This window comes from Dama dama, chromosome 27 (assembly GCF_033118175.1).
Source record: "Dama dama isolate Ldn47 chromosome 27, ASM3311817v1, whole genome shotgun sequence".
Classification (NCBI taxonomy): domain Eukaryota; kingdom Metazoa; phylum Chordata; class Mammalia; order Artiodactyla; family Cervidae; genus Dama; species Dama dama.
This window is the reverse complement of record NC_083707.1, coordinates 53,599,939-53,625,466: the sequence shown is the minus strand read 5'-3', so window position 1 is coordinate 53,625,466 and position 25,528 is coordinate 53,599,939. Positions and strand designations below refer to the sequence as shown.

The following is a 25,528-nucleotide window of genomic DNA, read 5'->3' as shown; positions in this document are numbered from 1 at the left end:
AGCTGCCTCGGTGAACAGGTGGCCAGGATGGGAAACTTTCTGACCCAGCCTCCCTCCCTCCTTGCCTTTTACTTTTCCTGGAGACTATGCGGTCTCTGCTTCATATCCCTCTTTTTTCCAGAATTTAGCTCAGCAGTTTTTTGGTTTTTTTTTTTTTTTTTTTAAGAATAGCTTGATTTCCAAAGGCCTGGTGTGGCGGTGAGGATGCACTCCTCACGTACTGCGTTAGTTACCTGGCCTGGCTTCCACAGGGGCGTTGGCAGGTTCCTCGTTCAGAGAGGCAGAGCTGGAAAGGGATGCTTGGCATTGCCTCCGAGTTCCTACCTAACTGTGTTGTCGATGGCTCTGAGGGTGTTCAGGGGCCTGGGATTAGTGGCAGGAGGAGGAGGGGGAGGAGGGGTGCTCAAGTTAGGACCTTAACTAGGTCACTAGTGTAACTAGGGGTGAAGCTATATGACTTCAGCTTAAATCTTGATTCTGGGCTAATTTTGCTTTTTAAATGTAAGAGGAAAAATTAAGATGTATTTTTCTGAAACTGCCTTTTTAAAGCTCTAAACAGTCCTGGACATCTATTGGAGGGGCTTAAATATTTATGAAATGAACAGAGTGCTTCCAGAGCACCCCGTTGTTAGCAGAATCACAGTTGAGCTGCGCTCAGTGTAATGTGCAGATGTACCTCCCGCTAGTTAGGGTTCACGATAAGCCTAAAACTAATTCGTCTCTTTAGTTTGTGTGCACCTTTCCGCTCTAGCTGCGCTGGACCGCTCGTCATCCCGCACCGTGGCATGTGCTTTCAAGACTCTGCTTGCTCATGTGCTGTTTCCTCTGCTTGGAATGTGCTTCCCCCCCCCCCCTCCATCTGGTGACCTGCTCCTCATCCGAGGCCCAGCTCCACTGTCTCCATCTCTGAAGCCTGCCCTGCACCCTCCGCCCGGAGCCGGGCCCTCCTCCCGCAGGCCTGCCCGTGCTCGGCCACGGGATCCGTGGCTGTCGGGCTGCTGCAGCTAGACTGTGAGTTCCGCGCGGGCAGGGCCCATGGCTCTCGTTTTGCTTTGCTTGGTATATATATATAATCCAAAGCCTGGCACATGGTAGGTACTTCATAAATGTTTGCTGAATGTTTATTTATTATTCACTTCATTCCAGAAGTTTATAGTAGCCGTAAATGTTGATTGAATAAATTAATACACTACATATTTTGGAAATGCCTTTTGTTAATCATTGTTTTCTGAAAGCACTCTGTCTGAATTTGGGGGCCCTGGTCTTATTTTTGCATCTGATTTTATTTTAGTTAAGACAGAAAATGTAGTTTTTCCTTTTTTTCTAAGTAAGGTCCCTTTTGGAGTAACACCAACATTAAATATCTCTATAAAGCAGAAAACATATTCGTGGGTTATTAATAACTATACCAGGTCTTTTTAAAGTAATCAGTATAGAGAAAGTTGAGAGATATAGAGATTTAAGGAGATTTAAACAGGAATCTAAAAAAAAAAAAAAAAAACAGGAATCTGAGGTAGTGTTTGGCTTTGTAGGCAGATTGTGAAACTGGCTGAAGTTCATTAATTGCATTAATATTTTTTAATATTCACTGGTTTTATTTTTTAGATTCCACATATAAATGATAACATGCAGTATTTGTTTTTCCCTGTCTCACTTTTTTCACTTAGCATAATGCCCTCCAGATACATCCATATTGTTGCAGTGCCAAAATTTCATTCTTTAAAAAAAAAATTTTTTTTTTAATGGCCAAGTAGTATTCTTGGGTGTGTGTGTGTGGTGTCTGTGTGTGTGTACATTTATGTATCAGATCTTCTTTCTCCATTTATCTGTTGATAGACACTTTAGGTTGCTCCCACGTCTTGCTTACTGTAAATAATGCTGTTGTGACCATTGGGGTGCATGTATCTTTTCAAATTAGTGCTTTTATTTTCTTCAGCTACATACTCAGGAATGGGATTTTTTTTAAAGACTCTTATCTTGAAAAAATTAGAAGTGTAAAGAACAATATAAACTTTGAATTATAAGCAATACAATTATAAACAGTATAAATTATAGTTTATATTGACTTGTATATTGATTTTAATATATCTTTTGTATCAGAGGGGAATTTACTGAATGAATATCTTCAAGTATGTTTGTAAAGATACCTTTTGAAGAACTTTAAAAATGATTTTTAATTCTTTTAGGATTGGTGGGTACAGCAGAGTGGAGATTGTCTTTCAGTTGATATTTACTAAGGCTTTTGCGGCACCTCTTCCTGTTTGTCTCAAACTCAGTCTCAACCTTACCCTGGAAATATGTTCCATTCTTGATTACGTTGTACCTTATTGATTTTCTTGCCACTCTCATAATTATTTCCAGCCCCTCCTTCCATCTCTTTTGTTGATAAAGTCAAAATAACCAGTTTGTTACTGAAGATATTCCGTTTGGTTAAAGGAAAAAGACTAGAGAGCGATTTGGAAGTCATCAACCTCGAGCTGATTTTTTGAAGTCATGAGTGGCTTCCTCGGAGCTCACTCAAAGGGAGGAGTCGTAGGAGGGCAACACTGTTAGTAGCAGTTTTTGTGATGATGGAAATGTTTCAGCCACCAGTCACACGTGGCTGTTGAGTGCTTGAAAAGTGCCTAGTGTGGTTGACTAATTGAACCTATAGTTTTATTTAATTAAAGTTTTAATAGCCACATGTGCCTAGTGGCCACCATATTGGACTGCTTGGTTCTGGAGTGTGCCTCTTAAAAACGACTTCTGCTTCAAACTCTAAATACTGTTTAGGTGTTTATGCAGGCTTTGTTTCTCCAAAGAGGAGATGTTTCAAGGTTTTAAGAGATAACAAGCCTTAACCTTTTAAGAAGGAAGTTAATTTCTTAAAGATACATTTCTTTAAAAATTAGAGAATAGTCTTAAGATAGAGAAGAGTACAGTGATCCTCAGTGCATGGTATATTTAAAGAACTTTAGTAGCTTAGTTTTCTTGCTAGAAATTTTAATGTTTCAGATGTGTAAATATTAAACTGAATTCCTGCGTTTCTAGCTCTTAACAACACTGAAACATTTATGAATTAAATCTACAAAACTAGTAAAATTCAAGTTCCCTAACATTAATGTGACATATATTTTACAGCTTGCTCACAATATGGATCTGGTATGGAACAAATTATATTTCACCCTGACTTGTCAGTGCTGCTAATACCTTGGAAAGACTCAGTTCTTTCATCATATTTCTCTAGTCACGCAAACTGGATGCATTTGAAAATAACATTATGGTCTCTTGAAGGAATTTATTGTAGAAGGCTGCCATTATTTCTTGTCACTAATTACCTTGGTTTATGGTTATATACTGGGCTTCCCTGATGGCTAGTGGGTAAAGAACTTGCCTGCCAAGGAGAAGACGCAGGTTTGATCGCTGGGTCAGGAATATCCCCAGGAGAAGGAAATGACAGCCCACCTCAGTATTCTTGCCTAGGAAATCCCAGACAGAGGAGCCTGGCAGGCTGCAGCCCACGGGGTCGCAAAGAGTCGGACCCGACTGAGCGACTAAGCATGCGTGGTAGTCTACTATTGTGACTGTAACCACAGATTGGATTCTGTGTGGTTCTGTCCTAAGTGCTCAATCACATCATCCAGCAGGTGATTTGCTCTAATTATCTTCAACAAAATAATAATAACATTCTTAAAGACAGCTAATATATCTTGGGAGCAATAGCGTTGCACATTGAGAAACTTCAGTGAGTTGGTGGTGGTGCTGGGAATCAGATTAGGTGTCGGATGTAGAATGGGTACCATTTAGGAAAAGTGGAGGCTGGAAGCAGGGAGAGGAGTTAGAACAGTTTAGTCCAGAGAATGAATGAGGGCCTGGACTAACACTGTAGCCAGGAGGTATAAAAAGGTGTGGGACTCAAACAAGACAAGTTAGTACATGAGTCCCTGATGATTGTAGAGCATGGGAATTGTTGATGCCTGCTCCAGTTCTGGGTTGAGTCCCTTGGGACAGTGGTTGATGGGGAATAGGGCAGGAAGAGCAAGTTTGGGGAGAGGGTAGATGAGGAAGACTGAGTTAAAATGCTCTTATTTCTTGGATTCTGAAAGATCTCGTAGACTTCCAGGGATTCCCGGGTCACGCTTTGAGAACTGTCATAGGGGTTTGTGAAACATTGAGATTGCCCAGTGTAGGAGCAGATAGAAAAGTACCTTGTCACATTGTACGCAGTGGATAAAAGATTAGTTATGTGGAGAGTAAGAAGGGACTTCCAGCAAGGTAGTAGCAGAGTGAAGAGAATGTGGGATTGTGATGGCCTAGGAGAGGTTTTTTTGTTGGATGCTGTGGAGAGCTTGAGGAAGATAACGACTTTGTAGTATTCACTGGATTTTCAAACAAGTCACCTGGTGACTTAGATGTAACCAGCATCGGCAGGGTAGAAGGACCACGAGTCAGGTTTGGAATGCCAGAAACTTTCTGGGAAACCAGAAATTAGGAGCAAAGATGTAGCCTGCTGTTGTAAAAGTTAAAAAATTTTTTATTTAATCTTACTTGATTGCGACTTGCACACACGGTGGAAAGGAGATTCCATGAGGAGCATCTCCCTCCTCTTTGAGTCTGTCGGGCTCAGCCTCTTTCCTAGAGGAGTTTATTGTCAGCCAGTTTTGTTTTTATACCCTTTCAGAGCTTCTGTGCATTTGCTGAGCATGTATGCATATGTGCATTTTTCTGCCTCTGTCCTCATAAAACGGTTAGACTGCTCTTGTGAAGTTTAAACGCGAGATGGAGGAAAGAGGACAGTGTTCGGAAAAGAAGGCACGATCACGGAACGGTATCGTGTTGTTGTTTTCCCGTTAGGAGATGAAAGAGGCCAGCTTGGAACCGGTAAGAGTCAGGAAGATCTCTAACCTGAGAGTGCACACTTCTGGATGCTCTCCAGGAACCTTTAAATGAAATAATTTCTATTGTTTTTTCCAAAGGAGAAAGTCTTCACCAATTTCTCAAAGGAGAATGTAACTGAAAAAGTTAACTACTGTTTTACAACAGGAGAGGGAGCAAGTCTTTGGCAAAAAAGGTTAAGGATCAGCTCACTTGCTGTAGCTCAGGTTAGACCTTTGTTTAACTGATGAGGAATTTTTTCAGGTATTGAAGTAGCACCTTAGTGGGGTGATTTATTTCAGAACTAGGGACCCCAGTTCACCTAAAGGGCCCCGTGATAGGATCAGTCTGATTACCAGCTCCTGATACTGTGGTAAGATCTACTCGTTGGCTTCCACCTTCCTAGTTATCTTTCCATCTAAACCGAAAATAGAGATCCTGTTCCTTCCATAAAACATGCCTGGCTGACAGGAAGGTAGCTAAAATCTTTTCCAAAGATGCTGGTGCTTTTTCCATCATTTATTAAGCCTTTGTTGAACAGAGTGGCTTCTGGTCTCTCTGTTGGATACGTTGGGGGCGGGAAGCAGAGAGAGTAGATCACAGATGATGAATCCAGCATTTCTAGGCCTTGAAGTCCTTACAGGGGATTACTGACATCTCACTTAAGTGTGGGCCACTCTTAAGTACAGGTTTTTGTTCGGTTGAAAGAAATGGACAAAAGCAGGAGTGAGGTGCGAGTAGCTGTCACAACAGCACAGTGAGGAGTGATGGTGGCCTGGACGCACGTGGTGATAGAAGAGAAGGGGTCCTAGTCTTGTTCTGAATGTGGGATTGACAGAACTCGCTAATGAACTGCGTGTGAAAGATGACAGAGAGCCCTTAGATTTTAGGTAGACTGAGTGACTAGGTGAATTGGGTTGCTATCTACTGAGATTGCCTTAGGAAAGAATTTATATGGGTGAATACAATGAATTCAACTTTGAGTGTACAGAGTTTGAGATGCTTATTAAACATCCAGATGGATTTGTCATGTCGTGTAGGTATACTGATTGAGAGGTCTGAGCTGGAAAGGCATTAGGTAGAAAGTCACGTAGGTAGTTTTTCAAGTAATGGGCCTGGAGATTATAGACAGAAGGATCCAGAAGGAAGCTCTGAGAAAGTCCAGTGATTAAAATTGAACTAGAGTAGAAGGAATCAGCAGAGTGGATTGTGAAAGGCAGGAGAGACACGGGAGAGGAGAATATTTCAAAAAGGAGAATGGTCAGTTACATTGATTGCCACTGAAACGTTGAATGGAGGAAGACAGAAATTTCCATTGAATTTGGCAGCAGGAAGGTCATTAATAACCTTGATACCAGTGGTTTCAGGGAAAAGAGAAGCCAGATTGGATTGGGTTGAAAGTGAATGAGAATTAAAGTTGCTCATTGTGGACAATTCTTTGAGTAAATTTTCTTGACTAGGAAGGAGAATCACTAGATGGTAGATGAAAGGGATGCTGATTCGGTTAATTTCCCATTTTAAATACTGTGGAAGGGTAAGAATGGGGCCTGTTGCACCAGTGGAAAACCACAGAAGTTTAAGCACATTGACAATGTAATGACGCTGATGGATCATGGAATCTATACTGGTTGGGGAGGAATGTGGAAGAGGTTTTGAAAGAGTAAGAAAACAGGTCAGCCAATAGGCAGGGAGTATTGATGGGTTCAAAGAACCTGGAGGGCAGTCCTCAGTGAGTTATAAGGACAGGAAGTAGAAATTGGAAGGTCGGATGCTTGCCTGAGATATTGGGCACGGTATAGTTAGCAGTGTAGACAAGCCTGTGCCTCTAATGTTAGGTGGGTGGGGCTGGGTAGAAGAACAGGTCAGAGGACTCAGGATGTTGGGTGGATTATCCAAGTGGGTATTGAGGCCTCTAAGAATGAAGACTAAGAGCTGGGTTGGGGAAGAAAACATGAAACAGAAGCTAAAGTCTTCAGTGAGTAAAGGAGAAATCAGGGAGGAGGGTGGGAAGTCAGACAGTCAGATCCTATGAACTTCAGGGGAGCTCTGCTTTGTGAAGGAGGAAAAACAGAAATGATGAGAGAAAGTAATGGGGAGAAAGGAGGGAACCTGCGCCACTTACTGGGCCTTAGGAATGTGGTTGTCAGAGAGGAAGAGGGTGAAAGCCTTTATCTGGAAGAACTTTAGGGGAGATAGGATCTTTGAGGGATGGCAAGTTTAAGGAAGTCCAGGAACTGGAGAGAATGTTTAAAGAAAATATTGAGGATATAGGAGAGCCTGCTGACCGACCACCCAAGAGTGTACAGTGCAAAGACTGGCAGGAGGAGTGAGAGGGGTAAGGTTAGGGTTTGGTTTTCAAACTCAGCTGGTAAAGAATCCGCCTGCAATGCGGGAGCCCTGGGTTCGATCCCTGGGTTGGGAAGATATGCTGGAGGAGGGAAAGGCTACCCACTCCAGTATTCTGGCCTGGAGAATTCCTGAGAGTGTATAGTCCATGGGGTCACAAAGAGTCGGACACGACTGAGCGACTTTCACTTTATTTCACTTGTCCATGACTAGAATTTTTAAGATGTGAGACAATGGGATAGAAAATAGTGCACATCCCATTTAGTAAGGCTAAGTATGTTAGGTGATTTTTGTGATCTGTACACCCTTGTGTGTACTGAGGCATGATTTAAAGTGTATATTTCTACTCTTAGTTGAAGTCAAAAAAGTTTGAGGGCCACTGAACTACAGGGTGGACATACAGAATATTACGGAGATGAGTACTGCATGATGACGTGTGATCTGGGGGACTTGGCTGTTGGGTTATTATGAAGATAGGATGTGGGGTGTGATGGGATTAATTTTGATGATTGCTAGAGCAGAGTACACAAACATTTCAAATATTATTGTCCTGATTTTTCAGAAAGGAGGTATGTGTACCTCTGCTAGATAACTATTATGAATGAACTTAGAAGAACTTTCTTAGGCAAGAAGGGCTTGTTTGGATCTCTGAGCCTCCAAAGAACTGACTTTATTCTTGCCTTAGTTCTCAGCCCCCAGCGTGCCTAATACGTTATAGGACTCCTCAGCGGAGTATGGACTCCTTAAACAAGCACCTTTGCTCACCTTCCTGAGAGAACAGTCCTACCATTTGCTGCTGCTAAGTTGCATCAGTCGTGTCCGACTCTGTGCGACCCCATAAACGGCAGCCCACCAGGCTCCCCCGTCCCTGGGATTCTCCAGGCAAGAACACTGGAGTGGGTTGCCATTTTCTTCTCCAGTGCATGAAAGTGAAAAGTGAAAGTGAAGTCGCTCAGTCGTGTCCGACTCTTTGTGACCCCATGAACTATAGCCCACCAGGCTCCTCTGTCCATGGGATTTCCCAGGCAAGAATACTAGAGTGGGTTGCCATTTCCTTCTCCAGGGTATCTTCCTGACCCAGGGATCGAACCCACATCTCCTGCTTGACAGGCAGATTCTTTACCACTGAGCCACCATGGAAGCCCCTAGTTAATATTATCTAGTTTATCACCTAGTTAATATTATTACAGATTAAATTGTGTAACTCAGTCAAGCGGTTACCTGTCTCATCTCTATTACTTAATCTGTTGACATCCTATTAATTGACCTTATACTTTGCCCCAAGGTATTAATTTCCACATCAGTCTCCTCTGTCTAGAAGCACTGCTAAATTTTAGGTTATTTTAATATACAGATGAGAAGTTGTTATGGCATGTTCTACTGAGATGATCTAAGTTTTCAGGTCCGTCATGAACACTTTTCCTGAATCATGGCTGTCTGAGAGCAGCATGGCACGTGTCTTGCCAACGTACGTAGATTGTTTTGATGTCTTAATCTCATGTTGGCAATCTTCTCGGTTATAAATTCTTTGTACTCTTTATTTCCCATTATTTCATGATATAACATCCCTCTAATTGACAGTGACTTTGCCAAAAACACCATCTGAGGATTATTTTCCCATGGGATCCTTTTGTAGGGCTCGCTATGTATCTATAAGCATAACTTCATGTTATATAGTAATTAATGGAACAAGTCTGGGGATTATTTTACATTAGTAATCTTGAGGTATATAGTACAGATGATTATGTTTGATAATTTTGACATGGATGTTGTAGACCACATTGAATTAGTAGCTTCCACTTACATAGCATGTGTAAGTTTAAGAATGAACAATGAGACTGTTTAGGAATAAGGGCTGCATACCATAAGATCTTACATGTAACAGACATTTTATGCATCATTTACTCCATGAAATTTTTTTAAGCACATTCTGTGTGCGCAGACATTATTCCAGATTCTGGGAATAATAGAGGGAGATTCTGTGTTTGTGGGATTATTATTCTAGTGGGATGACTAACACAATTTAAAAATTAAATGCTACACAGTTAATTAAGAATGGTTGAGATTGACTTGGTGGCTCTGTTAGGCCGAATGATCAGAAGGGAATGATTTTTTGGCCAAGATCTGAATGAGAAGATTCAACTCTACAAAACCAGAGGGTAAAGTGTTCTAAGCAGAGGGAATAGCCAGGGCAACATCCTTAAGGCAGGATACGTTTAGCACATGAGGACAGGCAGTAGGCTGGAGGTTAGTGAGTGGGAGAGAGGTACTAGGTGAGGCCAAGGAAGCAGGCAAACCTAGCCACTGGACCTGGCAAACCAGGATGAGGAAGGGAATAGAATGCTCTTGTCGACTTTATGTAGGGAGCAGTATGATTTTTTTTTTTTTTTTTCCTGCTGTGTGGAGAATGTACTGTAGAGGTGCAGAAGTAGAAGTCAGGGGCCAGTTATAACAGGAGGCTATTTACCCAAGCTGGAATGATGGTGGCTTGGACAGTGCTCATTTAATGAATAATAAAGAAGGAGTAAGATGTAGCAAGAGATACTGTAATCAAAGTTGACCTTTGAACAACACGTTTGAACTGTATACATCCACGTATATGCAGATTTTTTTCCCACAGTAAATAACTGCAGTACTAGCAATCAGCAGTTGGTTGAATCCATGGCTGCAAAACCACAGGTCAAGGCTTTCTTTGTGAAGCGTTGACACTCCAAAGTCCCATGTTGTTCAAGGCCCATTCCAGAGAACTTCTAATTTTCTCATGTGCAGAAATCTTGAGCTGAAAAATGAAGATAACTAAGAAGTTATTAGCAACTAACAGCACTGTTCCATTTTTTGGCTAATTTGAGCTAGGCGTTTAGATATGGATGGGATAAAGATTTCTAGGAAGCAAACAGTGAAGAGAAGAACTTTAGCCGTGTTAGCAGACAGACTTGCTGATGAGAGCAGCCTGTGCAGTATGAGTAGGTTTAGCTTGTTGTAAGTTAGTTCCTCAGAGATGTCAAAGTGCACTAGACCCCTGAGAGGCTCTGGGCTGGGCCTCTGTGCAGTGATGAGAGTACATGTAGGGACACAGGTGCCCATGGTACGTTGTCAGCATTTACTTTGGATGTTGGGGTTTCTGTCTATGGTTGTTAGTTTCACTTAAGTTTCATAGGTCCTGCAGAGCTACCTAACTTCTAGACTCTAGATCAGTGAGAGAATGAAGCCCTGCAGAAAATGATTTGTGTGACTGTTTTCATAATTCTAAAGTTGTGTACTCAGCTAGTGCCAGCCCAGATGTAAAGGAGATGATTGGTTCCATGCAGTTAGAAGCCTTAGTTTGAGCAGAGCTGCTCTGGTTGAAACTCATCAGTCTTTAGCCATCAGTCCTTTTAACTAAACTTAAAAGTCCTTTTAACTGAAGTCCATATTAACTAAAGTTCCAAGAAGTTACTTTTCAAACAAAACTCTTCAAAACTTGATTTCAGTGATGAATTACAAACCTCCACTTCAATGAACTACATCTTTTTTTAATGAGCTCAAAGTAGAGTCCACCCATTTTATTTTACATATTCAATATTCCATTGTTCTCCTTAAAAAGGTATTGTTTATGATATTACATGAAGTGGATTTTCACTACAAAATCATAGATCCCAGATACATATTTTCTTTACTTTTTGCAAAAACCTTTTTGCAAAGTTGCACTTTTGTCAATATACTAAAACCCACTGAATTGAATAAAATGATAGATTTCATGTTGAGTGAATCATATATAAAAAAAAAAATGAAGGACTGTAAAGCACTTTATATTGGCTTTTTTGACTTTTGTGGACTTTTGTGGAAACGCATTGGCTACTGTGTATCTGGGAGCAAATCCAGAATTAGGTTTTGAGGATAATCTTGGTTCCCCTAAAGGTCAGGCTCCTCTTTGCATGAACCAGGAGGTGACTCTCCTTATGGGGAAGCTTAATAGGTTAAGGTTTTAACTTTCAGTAGCATGTTCAATAACATGATAGTGGCGATAATAGAGATAGCTGCTATTCAGAATTTATGTGCCAGCATGACTATAAGCTATACCACTGTTTTGTCTCCTCTCTGCCCTGTGAGTGTAAGCTCTGGAGGACTTTGGTAATTGTGAATGACTGTATACAGCACATGGTCTGTATCTGGCAGATAGCAGAGGCACTCAATATTTGTTCAATAACTGACTTAATGAAAGCTGCTTGAGCAGCAGCATCACACATGCATTATCTTGTTTGCTTTTGTAAGAATCTTAAGAGTAGTTACTGTATTTACCTCGTGTACAGATGAGGAAAGTGACTTTAGAAAAATAAAAGTCTTTGCTTCTCAAATTGGGACATGAATATCTCTTGGGATATGCAAAGCCACAGAATTAAAATGATATCTGTCAGTGTCCTGTTTTCTTCTTTTCTTTTCTTTTTTTTTCCTCCATTTAAAAAATTGAAATAGGTGGGGTTAATCTATTTTCAGTAAAACTTAGGGGTTAGCAGTGAAACAGTATCTGAATGCTACAGGTTAAAGACACATGATCTGCGTCACTGTTTTAGTTTTCCTCTTTTCTAGCATTGTGTGCTCTCAGTCATGTCCGACTCTGCGACCCCGTGGACTGTAGCCCGCCACGCTCCTCCGTCCACGGGGATTCTCCAGGCAAGAATACTGGAGTGGGTAGCCATTCCCTTCTCCAGGGGATCTTCCCAACCCAGGGATGGAACCCAGGTCTCCTGCACTGTGGGGAGATTCTTTACCAGCTGAGCTACCATGGAAGCCCTTTCTAGGATTCAGTTCAGTTGCTCAGTCATGTCCGACTCTTTGCGACCCCATGAACCACAGCACGACAGGCTTCCCTGTCCATCACCAACTCCCGGAGTTTACTCAAACTCATGTCCATCGAGTCGGTGATGCCATCCAGCCATCTCATCCTCTGTCGTCCCCTTCTCCTCCTGCCCCCTATCCCTCCCAGCATCAGGGTCTTTTCCAGTGAGTCAACTCTTCACATCAGGTGGCCAAAGTATTGGAGTTTCAGCTTCAGCATCAGTCCTTCAGTGAATATTCAGGACTGATTTCCTTTAGGATGGACTGGTTGGATCTCCTTGCTGTCCAAGGGACTCTCAAGAGTATTCTCCAACACCACAGTTCAAAAGCATCAATTCTTCGGCACTCAGCTTTCTTCACAGTCCAACTCTCACATCCATACGTGACCACTGGAAAAACCATAGCCTTGACCAGGCAGACCTTTGTTGGTAAAGTAATGTCTCTGCTTTTTAATATGCTGTCTAGGTTGGTCATAACTTTCCTTCCAAGGAGTAAGCGTCTTTTAATTTCATGGCTGCAGTCACCATCTGCAGTGATTTTGGAGCCCAAAAAAAGTCTGACACTGTTTCCACTGTTTCCCCATCTATTTGCCATGAAATGAGGGGACCGGATACCATGATCTTAGTTTTCTGAATGTTGAGCTTTAAGCCAACTTTTTCACTCTCCTCTTTCACTTTCATCAAGAGGCTTTTTAGTTCCTCTTCACTTTCTGCATAGGGTGGTGTCATCTGCATATCTGAGGTTATTGATATTTCTCCTGGCAATCTTGATTCCAGCTTGTGCTTCTTCCAGCCCAGCATTTCTCATGATGTACTATGCATATAGGTTAAATAAGCAGGGTGATAATATACATCCTTGACATACTCCTTTTCCTGTTTGGAACTAGTCTGTTGTTCCATGTCCAGTTCTAACTGTTGCTTCCTGACCTGCATATAGGTTTCTTAAGAGGCAGGCTCACATTGAATCATTGAAAGGTTACACAATAACCAGGCCATGCTGGTTTAGTCCTTTTCAAAGTCATCTTCACTGAGTTGTCATTTATGTATGTTCTTGGCTTTTACGGAAGGTCACTGGAAAAAGAAAAAGCATTTGAAATCTGTTTACTATCTGTTGTGATTTAAATGTCTATTTTTTTTCTCTAGATTTAATACCAGCTTTTATTTTCCTCTTTAATTGGTATGCTTCCTCCTTTCTGAGTATGAAATCTTTGTCATTGAATGTTTCTTTTTTTGCCCACGCCCCTAGAAAGTTCAGATCCACATCTGATGGTTAAGGCTAGTATCAATCACTGTTAACCATTTCAAAAGGAAATTTGTTTCCCCTTGTCCTTGATTAAAATTAATTTTCATTGTGTATTTATTTTTGAAGTTTTAAGAGGCATCACAGATATTTATTAGAAATAGATAAAGTAAAAGTTTAAAAAATTGTTAGAAAGATTTATTTTTGTATTCATCCCAGGGGGGATAGAATAAACTGTCAACAATTATTTGAGTTATTGGAAACTTCCCAGCTTAATATACACATTATTATAAAATACACTAAATTTTTATTTGAGTGCTAGCCTGTATACTGAGAAGATACATTTAAGGTTGGAAACTTTGTTAGAATGTGTGTTTCTTTTCAGTTTAGTTTTATAATACAAGGAACTTTGTTTCACTTATTCCTGTATTGAAAGGGAAGATTTCAAATACACGAATAGCTTTAATCTTGTCCCATTTTGAAAAAAGTACTTTAAAGACAGAAAATAGTCGCAGTCCCTTCTTTTGTGATCTGTTTATACAGTAAGGTTAAAATTTTACTGTGATTTTCCAGACAACTTTCTATTCAGTAATTCACATTTGATTTTTAGATTGTCGTGTGGCGATATACAGATATATTAACCATGTTTTAATATTGAACTCACACATGTGCAAAAGTCTCAGAAAGAATGCTAAAATAACCACCACTATAATGACCATTATTGTATCCACCAGTGTTTATGTGGGTATATTTCCTAAAACTGTACAAATGTTAGATTTTTAATCATTGGCAATATGATATTACAAAGAAATTGCTTTTCTTCTGTTATTGTTCAGTTCGGTCATCTTCATTCATATATGCTTAATCCTTACTAGTCATTTGTGTTATTTCATTTTGTTCTTTTTTTTTTCATTTCCCTTGGTGTATCAGTGTCTTTATTACTGGTTTCTAAGAATTTATTTATGACTAAGGATGTCATGCAGTACAAATGAAATACCATATTTTATTGCCATCTGTCTATTATGTTTTGTAATTTGTATTTATATTAAAATATCATCATGTGTTTAAAAAAAAATGTTTGCTTTATAACTTCTAGGTTCATGGCAGATTTGTAGTTATTTAGAAAAACTCAGACAACTGGGTGTGAATTAACAGTGACTCTTTTGACAGTCCTCAGGAGAGAATGGTCATAAAATTTACTTTTTTTGTGACAGTTTCTGGGAAAACCAGTTAGTCCAGCTTTTCAGGTTATTTTACATGATATATTGTAGAATACAAAATTAATTAGTAAAAAATTCTTTCTTCAGAGCTTTCAGGCTAGTTTAAAAGAGGAAAAATAATAAAATATAAATAAGACCAACAGAAGAGCAATGCTGCACACTCTTGAAAGATCTCGTTCTGTTCCACTGGGCAATAAACTGTCATTGTCAGACAATGGAATTTTTTAGCCAGTAGATTAATTTTTTATTGCATCACAAACATAATAAATTAGTCTTATCATTGTAGCACCAGTAGTTTTACATGTTTCATGCTTCATTCCAGTCTGTGTGGATTAAGGATTTTATAGTTTTTTTCCTTTTATAGTTTTGAATAGTTTAAGCTAGTCTCTGCTTCCTCCAGTCATTCTTCGTAACAGACTCTTACAGGCTCTGCTGTGCTTGTTCATACAAATAGTTGCTCTGTATTTCTTTGTCTGCTGATCCCATCTTTGTTCTAATACCAGCAGAGTATATTATTCTTTATTAAAGTACAGAAACATTAAAAACCAAGCAAGGTATTGTTTCGTGGTAGATACTGCTTAGAACAAATTAGTGGCAGGAAGAGTTCTTTGTAAGCCATTATGTGTTAAGCGTCTTTTGGACTGAATACTGACTGGTACAGGTTGGTTGGCTTCACTTAGGGTCTTAGAATGCTCTTGATGTCATAAAGCAGAGGGATCCAAATCTTCTGCACATCACAGAATTACCAGGAGAGTTTTAAAAATACACATTCCTGGGCCTCACGCTCTTTGGAGATGGAATCCTAAGTGGTTATTTTGCAGCCTGTTGGCCAAGTTTCCACACCTCTAAATCAAGTTTTTTTTTTTAAAAACCATAACGATAAGAAAATGAAATGCCTGAGAAGTGGTATTGTTAGAGTTTTTAAGATGTATATGCCTCTTAAAGGTAAGCACGTATTTTGGAAGAAAAGTGAATGAGAGAAAGAAATGACCAGCATGCCCAGTGTGTACAGAAGAGCAGTGTGCGTGGGCTGGGGTAGGGTGGGGGAGAGGAGACACATTGAATAGGGCACCCAAATAATATAACTGTAATAATGATCAGACTAACTTCTGCTGTTCTGTAAGTGGAGGTCACAAACTCAATACCTGTAGGGTTCAGACAGGTGTCACAAATGTGAAATGAGGCCTTTTGCAAAACGACAACCCTTGACACTTCTAGTGGCCGCCATTACTAATCAGTCATGGCCTGTTTTGGCCAAATCAGTCCATTTCTAGATCTTTGAGTTTTTAAGAGAAGCTAGAATTCTCGATTTTATGTGGATTTTATTTGTAGCTCTTGGCTTTGTTGACTCAAGAGACTAAGAACTGGAGCAGAACACATCTGTGGGTGAGACCTGGTCTCCCCGCCGCCCACCCGCAGTCTTTGTTTTAGAGCAGCGGTGCCCAGGTGTGGGCCCTGGACCAGCGTTGGCATCACCTGGATCTTAGTGGGAATGCAAATTCCCAGGCCCGACCTCAGACCTCCTGAATCATCATTTCTAGGAGTGAGACCCAGGAATCTGTGTTTTAATAAGCCCCCTGGGTAACTCTGATGCATGCTCAAGTTTGAGAAACACTGTTTCGGAGTCTGGAAGTTGATCCAATTTTTATTTGGAGATCGTTAATAAAAGTTCATTGACATCCCGTAGATGATTTATCAAGTACATTTCTATACTAAAAATATCTAATGTACTATATATTGTGTTAGGATATATTTGACCCTTTCTATTTTTTGCCCAAATCAGAATGATGTTGTTTAGTCACTAAGTCATGTCTAACTCTTTGCGACCGTGTGGATTATAGCCCACCAGACTCCTCTGTCCGTGGTATTTCCCAGGCAAGAATACTGGAGTGGGTTGCTATTTCCTTCTCCAGGTCATCTTCCTGACCTGGGGATTAGACTCATGTTTCCTGCATTGCAGACGTATTCTTTACCGCTGAGCCACCAGGGAAGCCCAAATGAGTCAAATCACGTTTTGTTCTTTTTCTTCACCCCCCACCCCCCTACAGCATGTTACTGTAGTTCGTGTGAATTTAATAGAAATTCTGTGCCACACTTTCATTTCTTACATCTTACATTTTTTTTTTAACTGGTTGATTAAAAGTCTGTAAGTATGCTGCTTGCTTTTCTGAAACTTCAATTTTAAGTTTCTTTTTAAAAAGTAAATGTGTTATAAAATTAAAGAGAGAGAATATTTTATTACATTTTCCTAAATTGAGCTTTGTTTGTGGGAATTAAAGCTTTCTAATTACCTTTTCTAAAATATATACAAAAAAAGGGAAGGTTAACCTTTGTGGTTTTATGTAAGCCTGGACCCCTAACAGTTGAGGAGGTAATTTATATTTTAATAGCCAAGTACGCCATTATTTTCCTCCATTCTCAGAATGTAGAAATGATTGCTTTCCTGGTTATTGACCTGAAAGCCCTCCTTCCTCTTGTTTCACCCAACCATAAATATATATTTGTTTGCTTAAAAGTTGCTAGTATCTTGTTAATCAAATTTTATATAGAGAATTTTTTGACATTTTAAAGAACACAACATTTTTTATTGTGAAACTTTACATAAGTCTTACATAATAAAGTGTTTAAAATGTACTTCAGCGTATTTAAAATGCTGAGATTGGGAAGTTGGGAATAATCAAAGTAATAGATATTGAATTAATAAGTAATTAATTACATTTATATATAATATTTATTAATTAAAACACTTATATCCACAGGGTAAACCAGACTTGAATACAACATTGCCAATTAGACAAACAGCATCTATTTTCAAGCAACCAGTAACCAAAGTCACAAATCATCCTAGTAATAAAGTGAAATCCGATCCACAACGAATGAATGAACAGCCACGTCAGGTAAGGATCTAGTTGGTTCTCCAATTTTATTTTTCAGAAAATTCTGGTATCTTTACTAGTCATAGTTCAAATTAACTGGTTAAAATGGAATATATTTGGAAAGAAAATTGTTTTATATCCTAGGCTATTACTGGAATGCTGGAGATTAGCTCTAAGACAATATTTAGATAAAATGTTTTAAGAAAAAATTAAGTTAATTAAAAAAAATAAAAAATTAATTTCATGGACTACCTTTTTATGCTTTTTGTGTGAACGTACATCAGACTTGGTTCTGCTCGTCTTAGCTTATTTTTTAAAGATTATCTTTCCAGGGAGAATATTTCCGAAGGGGAAGAAGCATGCAGTTTGTGTTGCTAAGTTTAAAAATATTTTCTATTATTCGAAAATGACTTTTTGTTCTGATTTCTTATTACACGAAAGCAGTCCCTCCCCTTTGGAAAAACAGAAGTAAATAAACGTTGTCAATAGGGTATATTGTCCTGTGACTTCCATTTTTGTATAAATGGCATTTATTTTTCTCTTTCTTTATTGCCTCGAGCTGTATTCCACCAGAATCTTTTCTCAGAAAATAAGTATTATCTGAAAGGCCTCCCTGCCGCTTAATAATGCCACACTGCCCGGGGAGGGAGACTTGGCCAAACGCTTGAACTCTCCAAGTAATCTTGCGCACTCACTCCCTAATTGTGGTAAAAACAGTTCAGGAACTTGGTGAAATTTTAGTAGCTACTGGGGTGAGGGAGTGGAGGGAGAAACCTGGGTGCATTTCTCTCCTTTCTCTGCCTCCCCCCACTTAAGGGTTAGAAACACTGATTCACCTGCGACCAGTATCTTTGACTCTCGAATTCCCCCTTTTGGATGCCTCACTCCACCTTTTCATTTGAATTTTGTTTTTCACTAGTCCCTCAAGTGTCTCATCTGCAGACTTCATAAAGGACTGGGCCAAAACTTTCAGACAGTTGCTCTAGAAGAAGCTACCTAAAGAAATGCAGTTCCCACATCCTCTGTAGTGTTTTTTCCTCTTCAGGTGAGCCAGGAAAACAGAAGATATTTGGAGCCACATTGGATCAGCATCTTGCTATAGATGTCTCAAGATTTGAAGTTCTAGACTTGCTTTACTGTTGGTCCCCAAGAGATTCAACAGGGGCCATGTAAGTGTATCACATCCAATATAAAAGATGCGTACCTGCATGTGCCTTTAGGTTCTTGTCACCACTCAGGTTTCCTTTGGGCCATTCAGCTTTCTGTACCAGGCTTTTCCCTTCTGTTTCACTGCTGCAGCCAGTGCCAGCCCCCCAGCCACCGGCAGTGGTAGTATATTCAGCTCCAACAGGGAGGGAGCTCGGCCATTCTGAACTTTGCCCACCTTGACAAAGCCATTCCCTGATTGTGTTCTTTCTTAGATACTGTCTATAAAGTCTTGAACATCTTGTCCTTGGCTTTTTTGGTGATTTTAAAATTGTTTCTTTGTAAAGATTTTTTTTTTGTTAATTGAAAATTCTGCAAGTATGTAATTGGGCAAGACAGTTTGCTTCAGAAAGCCACAAAGATAAAGAAAGTGGAATAACGCATAATGTTAGTTCCATATTGAAAATTTGAGTTGTCTCATTGAGAACAGATAGTGTTTAGTAAATTTTATCCCCCTTTGCCTTGCTCAAATCATTCTCAATAGTCTCTGAACAAATATTTTGGTTAAAGACAAACCAACTAGCAAGTTATGGTCATTTTAACAAGAATTTGTTTTCTGCACCTAAGTTCAGTCACAGATTTTAAAAACTGTACTTACTATATTCACTGGGTGTTTATCTGGTTATAGAGGTATTGGCAACCTAGATGTTTACAGTTTTTAAGTAACCAGATTAGTTGCTTCTTACTCTTTGGTACATTGAGGAGTTTTTAAGTTTTCCTTCTTTAATTAAGGTTTATGAGATTATTCTCAAGTGAAAAGATCTGTCAAAAAATCAAATCCCCCCCTAACCCCGTACACAAAACACTTATATCAATTTTAACCCAGATCTTTTGAGGGTTTTATCTTCATTTTAGCACTTTCCTAGACAGAAAGTGTTAAAAATTATTTAGGAGGTTACTTCTGCAAATACTTGGACTGTTTTTCACATTATCCTCTTGTCATTTGACAGTTTTTGCTGGATGTTTTTGATTATACTGTGAGACATTAGTTGTCTCTCCCCCTTCATCTTGAACATAAGAACTGAGGTCATGTTTGACTATTGTCCCCCTAGTAGGATTTCAAAATATAAGACTGTGCCTTGAGTAAAAGCAGGAAAATGGTAAAGAGACAACTTTGGTATTAATGTTTTCAAAACCATGCTCTTGTTATCCTGACTGTTCCAGGTTAGATTTAGGTTTTTTGGTAAAGGAAGATGCTGATTTTACTTATATTTTGACATTAATATGGCAAATGACTGCTAGTGAGCTATTATTGTTGAGGAGATAGGCCAAAAAAAAAAAAAAAAAAATACATACGCAAAAATTCTTCCAGTTTTGCTACCTTTTGCATAACTTCATCGAACTAGATTAGTAATAGGAATTGCCGGATATTTCATTTGGAGGAGTTATTCTGATCAGAGAGTAAATAAATTAGCCGATGAGGTGTCTGTTTTTTGAGGTTCCTGTAGATATACGTGTTTTTTATCTTAACTGTAAATACCTATTTGGCTGTGCCAGGTCTTAGTTGTGGTATGAGGGATGTAGTTCCCTGACCAGGAATCAAACCTGCGCCCGTTGCGTTGGGAGCACAGAGTTAGCCTCTGGACCACTGGGTAGTCCCTACCTTAACTGTGCCACATTCTTTTAGGATATGGAAGCCAGTGGTTTTGTCATTCCTTTTGGAGTCTTGAATTTTGAGACCTAGAATTAGGATTTGATTTTTGGATCTTTTACCTTGAATCGGTTTGAAATGTTTAGTCTACATGTGAAGCAATCATAGAAATTAATAATGCCTGTTTTTTTTTTAACAAAACTCCTATGCCTGAGTCTTATCTATATGGCAGTCGCTATTTTGAATTCTTTAAAATATATGAATTTCTAATATATTAACTCCTTGAAAATGCCTTAATTTTAAAAGTGCAACAAAAGTACACTTTTAATGCAAGAAAAGTGCATTGAACAGAACTCAGCAGTGATTTCTGCCTATAATTAAAATTATAAGGTAAAGATGATTTTTGTAAAACCTGGTTATGATAGCGTAAGTAGCTAGCCAGTTTTATATACACTATAAACATATCTAGCACATGCCTGTCTTTTTATTAGATTAAAAAGAAATCTGGAGTGGGGGTGGAGGGAACTCTCCCAACTATAAGACTGTTATTCCAAATAATAAGATCATTGAACTATCCTTATCTGGCCAGATATTAAATCACATCCTAAATTCTTTTTAATCCAATTGAATTGTGATTTTGCTGTTAAGGGTGTCTTTCCTAGCATCCTCCTTTCGGTATGTGAAGATCTCACACGTCTGTTTCTTTCTTATTTCTTTAATGCTGTCATCTTTGACACTTTCTGGTCTCTTGCTTTTTCTTTTTTTTATCTACCAATCAAAGAAAGTTCACCTTTGAGCTTCATCTTTTACTTCTTCCTTTTAATTAAACTTGCTGGGCTTTAGGTGTTTCTGATAGTCTTTGAATATAAATTACATTTCTTACACAATATTAATTTTTTTTTACCCAAAAGTAAATATTTAAATCACTGAAGAAGTGGGCTTAAATCTCCCATCTGATCCTAGATGTTTTTCTTTTTATTTTGTTAACTAATTCTATGTTCAAAGGATATGAAACTTTCCTTTCCTTCCTTCCAGAAATGTCTTTTTTTTTTTTTTTTTAATGTTTTTTTTTCCAGCTTTGTTGAGGTATAGTTGATATGTAACGTCATGTAAGTTTAAGGTGTACAATGTGATGATTTGATGTATGTATACATTGCAAAGTGATAACCACAAAAGAAGTTAGTTAATACATCTATCTCCTGATACAATTACCATTTTTTTGTTGTGGTCGTGATAGTGAGAACATTTGAGATCTCTCTCAGCAACTCCCAGGCGTACAGTACAGTGTTGTTAGCCGTAGTCACCAGACTGTACGTTAGATCCCCCAGGTTTACTCATCTTCTGACTGAAGTTTGTACCCTCTGACCAGCACCTCCCCTCTTCAGCCCCTGGCAACCACCATCCTACTCTGGACTTCTGTGAGTTTGAGTTTTTGAGATTCCACCTTTAAGTGAGATTATGCAGTTTGTGCTTTCTCTTTTTGCCTTATTTCATTTGGCATTCGATCTCAAGGTTCATCTACATCATCACAAATGGCAAGATTTCCTTCTTTTCATGGATGATAATATTTCAGTGTGTGTGTATATATATATATATATATATATACACATCATTCATTTGTCCATTGATGGACATTTAGTTTGTTTCCATATCTTGGTTACTGTGAACAAAGTTGCAGTGAATATGGGGGCGGGGTGCAGTACGTCTTTGAGATGTTGATTTCATTTCCTTTGGATGTATACTTAGAAGTGGGATTGCTGGATTGTATGGTAGCTTAGCTTTTGATTTCTTAAGAGGAATCTTCATAATGTTTTCCATCACGGCTGCACCAGTGTACCTTCTCACCGGCAGTGCATGAGGGTTCCCTTTTCTCTTCATCCTTGCCAGTACTTAGAGCTCATCTTTTTGATAGTAATCAAAAGGGACTGTTTTTAAATATTAGAAGAAACTTTGTAGATGAAAGATAAATTTTAAAACCATGCCTTTTAAAAGACATTCTATGTGAAAATTCATAAGATACTTTAGTATTCATTTATTATGACCCTGAAAATTTCTTCAGTCTTACCAAAGAGAAGTTCAGTGCCATGCTGAATGTCTGCTCCTCCTTCATGGTCTTTTTTTTTTTTTTTTTCTTTTTTCCTCTCTGAAAATGTATAGTATGTGTGTGATTTTAAAAAAATTCACTGACATGTGTTTGTAGGCCTTTTTGAATTCATTGGGCAGTTTGTAGGCGATAGAGGGAAATGTTTATCCTTTGCATGGAAAATGTTCTTGTCATTTTTTCCCTCTCCTCTGCTGAATCCGTTAACTTTTCATTCTCTCTTTGTGTAAGTTGTGTATTAGCCATCTTAGAATTTTTATATTTCTACTTTTGTATTTTCTCTCTTATTAACGATTGTTGTTTTACTTTCCAGGATGTTTTCTTGATTTTAACTTTTTATCATTTTTTTTGTTTTTTTATTTGGGTGATGTTATTTTTAATTTCCAGCAGCAGTTTTGTACATAAAGTTTTGCTATTTTTATTTTATAGCTACAACCTCCACTCTTACCTCTCTCAATCTGTTAATTATAAGGATAGTTTTTGTTTGGTATCTGTTTTTTCTCTGTTCCCTGCATTGACTATTCTCTTGTTGTTAATTTCAGTTTCTTTCTTTCTTGTTGACTGTTATGGCTGTTGCTTCAGTGAATATTCGAGTACGTGCTTTTGATTTGGGGTTTATACCAGAGTAGAAGTTTCAGGTCATAAGAGTATGCATACGTTCAGCTTTATTAAATGCCACCATCTAGTTTTCCAGAGTGGTCACACAGAGCTACCCTTCTACCAGCACTGTGCAGTTGCTTCAAATTCTTGTGAACACTTGATGTGATCAGTCTTTAAATTTTGGACATTCTGATATTTGTTTAGGGATACTTTTAGTTTTAACTTGCGTTTCCTTGATATTTAATGATATTGTACACTCTTTGTACGTCTGTTGGCTGTATAGATATCCTTTCTTTTGAAGCGTCTACTCAATTGTTGTGTTAATGGTGTTTTTCTTTTCTTCATTGACTTGTGGGAGTTCTTTGCATTTTCTGAGTGTCAGTACTTTGTCAGATCTGTCACATATATCTTCTTCCAGTTTGCGACTTAACCTTTTCCACTTCCCTAATAGTGTTTTTTGGTAAGTGTAAGTTCATAATTTTAAGAGAGTTGGGAGGTGGGACAGAGACTGGGTGAGTTTGGCAGTGGGGGCTTTAAAGCACTGGTGACATTCTGATTCTTGATCTGTGTGGCAGTTACATGAGTGTGTTTACTTTGTGAAACTTAAGTGAACTGTAAACTTTTTTTCTTTTTTTTACACTTTTCTATATGTAATACTTCAAGTTATAACAAGTTAGAATATACTTTGTCAGTCTTTTCCTTTTATCTCTGTGACATGTTTAAGAAATTTTTGCTTGCTTAAGGTTATCAACATATCCCTCATACCATCTTCTGAAAGCTTTGTTTTACTTTTCCATTTCGGTCTTTAATCCATCTGGAATTGACTTCTGTATATGATGCGAGGTGGACTGACTTTTTTCCCAAGTGGATATCCAGTTGACCTAGCACCATTTTCTGAAAGACCATTCTGTTCCCATTGCCTTGTGTTGTCACCTCTGTCCTATATGGAGTGTGTGAGTGAACATCTTGTGAAAGTCTGTTTCTGGTCCATCTGTTCCTTTAGCCTTTTGTACATGTGACTTTGTTTCTACACTCTGTTCTGTTTCACTGGTCTGTTAGTTTTCTTGAACTTGATATCTGGTAGTGCAAGTTTTCTAGCTTTGTTAGTCTTCATTTGAGATTATCTTGTTAGTCTTGGCTATTGTCATTTCCATGTACATTTTAGACTCAGCTTGTTTAGTCTTCTTTAAAACCTGCCAGGATATAATCTATAGACCATTTGGGGGATGAATTAGCATTTTTGCAATATTAAGTCTTATGATTCAGTTCAGTTCAGTTCAGTCACTCAGTCGTGTCTGACTCTTTGCGACCCCATGAATCGCAGCACGACAGGCCTCCCTGTCCCATCACCAACTCCCGGAGTTTACTCAAACCCATGTGCATCGAGTCGGTGATGCCACACAGCCATCTCATCCTCTGTCATCCCCTTCTCCTCCTGCCCCCAATCCCTCCCAGGATCAGGGTCTTTTCCATTGAGTCAACTCTTCACATCAGGTGGCCAAAGTACTAGATTTTCAGCTTTAGCATCAGTCCTTCCAATGAACACCCAGGACTGATCTCCCCCAGGATGGACTGGTTGGATCTCCTTGCAGTCCAAGGGACTCTCAAGAGTCTTCTCCAACACCACAGTTCAAAAGCATCAATTTTTCGGCGCTCAGCTTTCTTCACAGTCCAACTGTCACATCCATACATGACCACTGGAAAAACCAGAGCCTTGACCAGATGGACCTTTGTTGGCAAAGTAATGTCTCTGCTTTTTAATCTGCTATCTAGGTTGGTTGTAACTTTCTTTCCAAGGAGTAAGCATCTTTTAATTTCATATATATATAATTAACTAACCTCATATGTCCCACCATTAACATTTTATAGTTTTCACTCTAGAGATCTGTTATGTCTTTTGTTAATATTTGTTGTTTTTTGATGCTATTCTGATTACATTAAAATTTTTTTCTAGTTGTCTGCTGTTAATATGTAGAAATAAGCTGAATTTTATATACTATGTGTTCAGTTATCTTCCTAAATTAACTTATTAAATAATCAGTTAGTCTCTCCAACCTTATTCATGAACAAGCAAACATATCATCTGCAAACAAGAGTTTTATTTCTTCCTTGCCAATCCTTAACCCTTTGATTTTTTTTCCTTGTCTCTTTTCACTGGCTTGAAATGCCAGTATAATCTTGAATAAAAGTGATAGCAGATATCCTCATTGATTATATACTAGGGAATATTTTGAATGATTCTCCGTTAAATATGATGCTTGTTATAGGTTTTTTTTTGTGGTAAATATCCTCAAATTAAGGAAATTCACTTTAGTTTACTAAGAATATTTTTCATGAGTGTGTATTGAATTTTATCAAATTATTTTCTCTACCTAGCTAAGTGATAAAATGTCCTTTATTCTGATAGCATAGTGAATTACAGTGATTGGTTGATGTGAGAAATGGCAGTGCTTGATTTTTTGATTGGAGAACATACCTGAATTCCTGGATTAATAAGCTCAGTGTAGTCATGATGTGTTATCACTGTTTAGATGTACTGTTATTTTGTTTAGGATTTTTTGCATTTATATTCACAAGAGAGATTGACTTGCATTTTTCCTTTCTCATAATTTGCTTCTCAAGCTTTAGTATCATGGTTTTGTTGGCTTTGTAGAATAAGCTGGGAGGTGACCTCTCAGTA

At 38.6% G+C, this 25,528-nt stretch overlaps 1 protein-coding gene across 1 annotated transcript in view; it reads left to right on the top strand.

The window, feature by feature from the left end:
- MBD2 (methyl-CpG binding domain protein 2) overlaps nucleotides 1-25,528 on the top strand; it is a 65,314-nt gene that overhangs the window by 17,961 nt on the left and 21,825 nt on the right. Inside the window, exon 3 of the mRNA XM_061130792.1 lies at nucleotides 17,234-17,371. Within this exon, the coding sequence (XP_060986775.1) occupies nucleotides 17,234-17,371 (138 nt within the window). The remainder of the gene's footprint in view (nucleotides 1-17,233; nucleotides 17,372-25,528) is intronic.